This window comes from Henckelia pumila, chromosome 3 (assembly GCF_033568475.1).
Source record: "Henckelia pumila isolate YLH828 chromosome 3, ASM3356847v2, whole genome shotgun sequence".
In the NCBI taxonomy this organism is placed as follows: domain Eukaryota; kingdom Viridiplantae; phylum Streptophyta; class Magnoliopsida; order Lamiales; family Gesneriaceae; genus Henckelia; species Henckelia pumila.
Genome location: NC_133122.1, coordinates 135,813,977 through 135,821,866, shown reverse-complemented (window position 1 = coordinate 135,821,866; position 7,890 = coordinate 135,813,977). Strand labels below are relative to the sequence as shown.

Here is a 7,890-nt window from a genome sequence, read left to right as displayed (position 1 = left end):
TTGTTGAATTGTGATTGTACAAGTAGTTGTATTACTCAAATCTTCTAATGAAACCTTCTAAGAGTAAGAAGAGGTGATGTAGGAGTTTCTATCTCCGAACATCCATAAACAAATCATGTGACTTTACCATTTCAGTCGTGCACTTCTATTTGTGTTCTATCTGTTAGTTGATCTTATTCCCCACATTTCATTTTTTGATCAATTAACATTATCAGTCAAGAAAGAAACAAGGAGTTCAGTTGTGACAATGACTGAATCAAAGTTAAAAAGTTAAAAATTTGAAGTTGTGTATTCAAAACCACAAACAAACAACACCCCCGGGCCCGACACGCACTCACCAATCCTAACAGTTTTAAAAACAAAAAAAATTGAAAAACCGACCGGTTGAACCGGGTTTGACCTGTTCTGGCCGGTTTAACCGTTAATACAATTTTTTTGGATATTTCGGATCGGACCTGTGACTGATTCCAGGTTGAACCGATCGATCCAGTGTGGTTTTGAAAACATGGGGTGTGGGGTGCACAAAAAAAGTTTTTGGAAGGTTTTTTGATTATGGAGAAAATAATTGATTTTTATATTTTCAATGTGGCACAACGAAGAACACAAAAAACTCACATAGAGCCCTGGAGATGCCCTTAATTTTTTGATAAATTATCTCAAAATGACCAAGATAACTCTTTTCCGATTTCAATTTTTACATTAAAAACCAGCTACAGTTGCCTACGTATTATAAAAAATAAATAAATAAATAAAATCTTAAAATTCTCCCCGCTGTCACTTGAAGAGGTTCAAAACAAGACGATCGAGCTAATTAAAGATAAGATTCATTCACCATCGCTCAACAGGCACTGCAAATGCCCATCTTACAATGGCAATCCAACTGAGACATCACCACCCACCACCCACCCACCTCCGGCGGCCGCTCTCCACCGCCGCGCCGCGCGCAGCTTCTCTGACGGTCAACTCCGTCTTAGGCGGGAGAGCCCAGGAGCTGATCCAGTCAGGCGCCGTGAACCCCATCACGCCGAAAGACGCATCCTCGGCGATCGAATCCCACGGCTACGCACTGCTCGACGTAAGGCCGCAATGGGAGCGGGAGAGGGCACGTGTCTCGGGCTCCCTGCACGTGCCGCTCTTCGTGGAGGACAAGGATAACAGCCCCCTCACGCTGTTAAAGAAATGGGTGCATTTCGGGTACATCGGGCTGTGGACGGGTCAGTATTTCACGATGATGAATCAGGATTTCGTCGGCCAAGTGGAGGAGATTGTTCCTGATAAGGATGGCAAGATTCTTGTGGCTTGTGGAGAGGGATTAAGGTAATATTGGAATTATATATATAGTACTGTTTACATTTGTGTGTACGTGATTATATATTGCATGCCATTTTATCGATGCAATGTGTCGTATATAGTATAGTCCATTTCTTAATTTTTGTAGTTTGAGCGCTCCACTTTTTGCGAATAAATAATGTTAAGTCTGAGCAAAAAGTGGAGGAGTCGACCATGATACAATGTGTGTTCATGAAAATTTTTTCCAAGTGATGTTAACTTATTTGATTCGAACATTTTATTAACTCATATTTAAAATACGATCACACAATTTATAAGGGCTCATAAACCACTCTATATGTCCATACCATGTTAATTAAAATTAAACATTTTGAAGTAACCAATTTTTGGTATATATATTGGTGGGTGAAAAATTTTGAAAATTTCGAAAATATATATCCTTTAGCCACTTAATTCCATAATTTTCAAATTTCTTAATTTTCATCCGATCTCCTAATTTATACAACATCGCGTGTGCGTGTGGTAGTGCTATTAATAATAAGATAATAATCCGTTTAAAAATAAATTTAACCGAATAGGTACTCTGGCATACGGTTTATTTCAACCTACCTTTACAGACATTACCCTCATGATAGATTTAAAAGTCCTCATTTATCAATACATGCTGGGTCCACTAAAAACTAATAGTAAATATTCACCGTCACATCTACTTCAAGGCAGTGCCTCTATCGGTACTATCTCAAAAAAAATATATATATATATCTTGGCATACATGTAAGAAGAAACGATATATGTATATCTCATTAGAAAAATGAAGTCTAATGATAAAACAAATATAGTACTACACTTGCATACACATGCATATTAATTAACTCCGATCCATTCTCTCTGGATAGATGAACAAGTAAACTTTGTAGGTCTGCGTTGGCAGTTTCGAAACTGCACGAAAGAGGATACAAGAAGTTGGGGTGGTTGGCCGGAGGTTTCAACCGTGCGACGGATAACGACTTCCGAAAAGTTGAAGGAACTGAGAAGCTGCAATATGCCACCATCGGGGGTGCATCCTACATCTTCCTCAAGTTGCTTACTGCATTACAATCTGTGGGAAATGACGGGAACAAATGAGACGTCCATTTTAGCCTCTCTTTTTTTTTTGGATTTTTGTTTTTTGTAATTTTGTATGCATTTATCGTATGATTTCTTGATTTCATTCTACTGGAGACCACCGGACTGCCACATAGACTAACTAGTATGAAAATAACTCCATCTTTTGATAGGATGCAGTTTATGGTTTTAAGAAAGATTTATTATTAGCTTCAAAAAAAAATTAGAAAGGTTTATTGTTACAGGATGCGTTTTAAAGGTTTTTTATATATATTATATTCATATGATATAATTTTTTTAAAAAAAAAACTTTATGCACTTTTATTAGAAAAATATTATTCTTAAGAATTTATATAGAGATACACAATAATTATATATTATAATAATAGATTTTTTAAACTAAATGCACAAAAGAAGTAATCAAAAAGTAGAAAGTATATAATGCATCATTCAATCAAACAATTTCGGCTATACAATGTTTACTTCAATAGCTTCTTGCTAAATTTATTTATTATCTATTAAATCACCAATTTAATTAGTACATTTTTAACTATCCTATAATGCTCAGTTGTATCAACAAAAATTACTGTTTTAAAAAAAATATAGAATTAATCTTGACCAAATTAATAATGAAAAAAATTACTTTAATATTTATATAAATATAAATATATATTATAAAATTAGCCACAGGCTAGGCTGGGTTATACGCAGCTGGTTATAGTTATGAAACAAGGAGTTTACTGTAAATGCATGTTTTGGAGTCTTTTACTTATTAAAAAAGAATTATTTTGAAGTTTGTGAGAAGTTAAAATATGTAGTGTTTGGAACTTTCTAACCAGATATCTGAACATCTGAAGGTTAGGCCATGCGCACTAGTGACGTGTCGTCAACGTTTTGACACGTAATCACATGCATGAGATCGGAACGTTCGAAGATAGAGATCGGAGTTTCCGAACAGGGCAGTTCGACACTGGAAGACACGTGAGTTCGGAACTTTCGAACCCTTGCCTATAAATAGGCAACGAGATACTCACAATTAGTGTGTGTCGGAGGTGTTTCAGTTTATTTCAGTGTTTATTCTTAGCCTTATACTCGAGGGTCGGGCGATAGCGAGGTGCTACGGAGCTTGTAACGGAGATGTGCTTGGGTCAGGGCCTCCGACATCAGCGGACTAACGACGGACGCAAGAATAGTCCGAGATCCCTATTAGTGTTAGGGAGTATCTATTAGCTTAATTAAAGCATTTAAATCAGTATTAGTGATGCATGATTATCTTGACTTGTAGTGACCCAACCTGGATCACCGTCTGCTAAACTTGATTAAGCATGCAATTTAATTAACAAAATGATAAACATAACTAACAGCGGAAATAAACCAAAATAATGTCAAAGTTCAAACCCAATGATATGAACCTGGTTGATTAATGAAAAGCAAACACGAAAATATCTAAATTTGTGCCCTCAGATCAATTAAACACAAGACTTAATTGATGTTTTCGATCTTTTTAAAACAAGTATAATCTCGCGGAAAATAACAAAAGATAGAATTGAATTTTCACCTTTAATTGATGAACGATTAACAATAAAAATTACGAAACAATTTGAATTCAATGAGACCTTCAGGTAACTTGTTTATGTTAATCTTCAATGAAGAACAATTGACAAACGCCATAAAGTTAAAAATTACTTCGATAGGTGTGATTTGAACAAAGCCAAAGCTTCAAAAAAATTCTTGAGAGAATTTTAGACTGATAAAAATCAATAATCAAATTAATCTATTGTATCAATAATTAATGTAGATTTCTATTTATATTAAATCTCAAAAAGATATAAAATAATGCTAAAGATATCACAAAATATCATAGAAAAATTTTCAAATAAACCAAAACACTTAAATAAGTAACATAATAAAATACTAAAAAATCTCGTACACACACAAGCACCTCCAAATGTGTGCAATCAGTGATCTCGTGCTGGAGCGCAAGTATTCCCCGCTCGAGCGTGCTATTATATGGCCTTCACTGGAATTGCTTTCGCGCTGGAGTGCGCGCAATGCCTGCTCGAGTGCGCCCGAAACTGGATGCTACTGGTTTTGGTTCTCGCAATCGAGCGGGATAATCATTCGCTGGGGCGCGAGAATTCCTACCCGAACTCTTGCTTGGCAATTCCGCTATTTCCTCCAGGCTTCCGTGCACTTCCAAGACATTACAACTTTCTCTGAAACGAACTCCGAATATTGCATCGCTCTCTTGGTAATCTATCAACATATTTTGAAGAGCTTCCTTGAACTGTTTAGCTCGCCTCCTTGTAACTGGTCCGACTGACAACTTTAATGGATCCCTCACATTCTCCGTAATACGATCTACATGCAAGCTGTCCATGATCGCATCATCCTCCCTTTCTTGAAAAAGATTTGTCCTAAAATCTCGTTCTTCACCTACATCAAACAAAGAAAGATCAGCAACATTAAAAGTAGTACTCACATTATACTCACCTGACAGATCTAGTTTGTAGGCATTGTCGTTGATTCGCTCAAGGACTTGAAATGGACCATCTTCTCTAGGCAACAAATTTGAACGCCTCTTCTCCGAAAAATGCTCCTTCCGCAAATGCAGCCATACCCAATCATCAGGCTCAAATTCTTTCTTCTTTTGTTCGCTTGCTTAGTATATGCAGATTTTTTTTCTCAATATTCTCACGCACATTTTCATGCAAGCTCTTAACAAATTCATCTTTCTTCTTACCATCCATGTTAACTCTTTCACTCATAGGTAAAGACATCAAATCCAACGAAGTCAATGGGTTAAAACCATAAACAATTTCAAATTGGGAAAAACTCGTAGTAGAATGTACACTAAGATTATAAGCAAACTCAATAAATGGCAAACACTCTTCCCAAATTTTCAAGTTTTCTTTAATGATAGAGCGCAACAAAGTTCCTAAAGTTCTATTGTAAGGCCCGGGATTAATTGATATTAATCCGAATTTATTTAATTTTAATCCGAGTATATTTAATTTGGGAATAATTAGAGTTTTGATTTAAATTCTAATATTCTTAAATTATTTAGGATTGAAATTGAATAAAACTAAGGGCTGAGGACTGAATTGCAATTTCCGAAGAATGGAGGGACTAAAGTGCAATTTCCTCTTAACTTATCTGATTTGCTATATTTAGGAGAGGGAAAAACGTGTAAGAAGGAAAAAAAAGAAATCAGAATTCAGAAATTCAGAACCGAGCACACCCGATTCCTTCCATTTCCTTTACAAGTTTGATTTTCTTTTCGCGATAACTTTTGCTACGGTTGTCTGATTTCGATTCCGTTGGATGTTCTGGAATCCTTACGACGAGGGCTTTGATCTCGTGTAAGTTTTATGCTCTGTTATGTTGATTTCAAAATCATTATGGGGCAGAGATCAGATTCTGAACTTGTATGCTTGTTCTTGAACTTGTTATGATTATCTATTGAAACCGGCTTGATGAACTTGCGATAGTTGTATTCGATTTTGATTCCAGCAAGTGAACCAACTGTTATGGACATTTATATGTTGTTTTAAAGGTTATATATCAGCTGGTTTATGAGTTGTGATGTACGTATGATTGAAGAATTTGATAGAAATGGTTTGCGATACCGTATCGGTTACCGATTTTGAATCACTACGCCGTTTAGGTCGAGTTGTTGGACTGTGTTGATAGCCAAGTTTGAAACTGAATATGTTATGGAGATTTTATGGTTGTTATAGCAATTTTCTTGTTTCAATTTCAGTTGAAGAAACAGCACAAACGACACAAGACTTCGACCTTGTACCGAAGAAGTGTTCTTGAGGTTTGAAATGCGATTGGGCGATGAATTCCTTATGGTTTTGACTTGTTTCTGAAGCGATAATGTGAAATGAAGTTTGATATGTATATCTTGATTATCTTTTACAGATTTGAAGAGCTCAGAATCCGATAAACGAAGGTATAATGACGACATCGTTTTGAAAGGGACTTTGAAACTCAAGATCGACGTGTCTTGAGTTGGGCCCGATAAAATCACATACTTGTTTTGATTTGATTTGATTTCGATGTTGTCGATCCATCACAGGTAGTGGATCTTTATATTCGAGTGGATATATTGATAGATTGAATTGATTATAAGCCCAGGTTACGATTAACCTGATTTTCGAGTCGATTATATCTCGATAGATGGATATCCATGTCAAGATCGCATACGAATCTTGATGGCTTCGAAGTTTAATGAATCAATTCCTATACGAAGAGCGTATTACTCTATTTGATTGAGTCGAGTTTTAAATAGAGTCGATATGATTTATTTAACACTTTTCGATATGTCGATTATACTGAGATTGTATCTCACCGGAGTGTATCCGGCTGTTGTCTTGTTTTGTATGTGTGCATGACAACAGAGGGGGCAGAAGCTGGTCATCGACGTCATTGACAGCTGGGATAAAGAGTCGAGCATGTGAGGACTCGGGTTGTAGATGATACTTTGATCTTTTAGATGTTTGGTTTCCTTGGTTTTGAACATATGTATTACGATGGGAAAACATGTATCAAACTTGATCTAGTTTAAGTTGTTGTCGTTTTGTGATCTTTTAGCGACTTGGATGATGTAAGAAAATACATGTACCATTGTATGAGACTTTGTTTAGATGTATTTGAATATGTTCAGATCTAAAAACCAGGTTTGGAGAAGTTAAGAAGCAAGCTTGGGAGCCATGTTTTTCGAGGGAAAAACTCTGTCCAGGACTGTGCCCGAGCTGCCAAAAACAGCAGCCCGAGCGCAGCCCAGGCAGAACTTTCACTTTGTTAGCAACATGGTGCGCCCGAGCGGCGCTTTATGGCCGCTCGAGCGCACCCCATTTTAAAAAAAAAAAAAAAAAAAAAATTTTTGGTTCTTGGCTTGGCTTGTTACTTCATCCTTCCTTGTTTGACTAATGATACTTAATCATTATTGCCCTTAGAATGAGATTAACAACCCGAGGTCCCCACAACAGGTGGTATCAGAGCGTAGGTTCTGGACTGAACTAGATGAGAGGGGTAGATCGAGTCTTCTATTCTGATTTATTTATTCTTGATGCGTGTTTATTATTTGAAGTAATAGCATGAATTGAATGAGTATGAATCAGAACTCGATCTCTTGAGAAGGCATTCAGTGCTAATCAGAGGAGGGACTGAAACAAAAATGTATTACGATATGATGAACTGTTCACTGATCTATTTGATTATCAGATATGTCACGAAGACCAGGACGACCACCACTGAGACCGTCAGTGACTACTCCTTTGCCGGTCACTACTCAGTTGCCAAAACAGACAAATGCTGCACAACCGGTAATACAGCCAGTGACAGTGCCAGAAAATGGACAGAGTACTTCTGTTGATTTATATGGTGAAGCTACTCCGATGGAAAAACTTCTGAAGCGATTCCAGTCGTTTAAACCACCGACACTGCAAGGGACTGAGAATGCTATAGAATGTGAAAGCTGGCTGGAAG

At 36.8% G+C, this 7,890-nt stretch overlaps 1 protein-coding gene across 1 annotated transcript; it reads left to right on the top strand.

The window, feature by feature from the left end:
- The first annotated feature begins 797 nt into the window (after nt 1-797).
- On the top strand, nt 798-2,636 carry LOC140892887 (rhodanese-like domain-containing protein 10). The gene is made up of 2 exons (XM_073301921.1): nt 798-1,317; nt 2,208-2,636. The coding sequence occupies exons 1-2, from the start codon at nt 869-871 to the stop codon at nt 2,413-2,415; spliced, it is 657 nt and encodes a 218-aa protein (XP_073158022.1). The 5' UTR covers nt 798-868; the 3' UTR covers nt 2,416-2,636.
- Nucleotides 2,637-7,890: the final 5,254 nt, after the last annotated feature.

Coding starts and splice junctions, on each gene's coding strand:
- LOC140892887 (XM_073301921.1), top strand. CDS start 869: ATGGCAATCCAACTGAGACATCACCACCCACCACCCACCCACCTCCGG. Junction 1,318..2,207: donor GCTTGTGGAGAGGGATTAAG/GTAATATTGGAA, acceptor TAAACTTTGTAG/GTCTGCGTTGGCAGTTTCGA.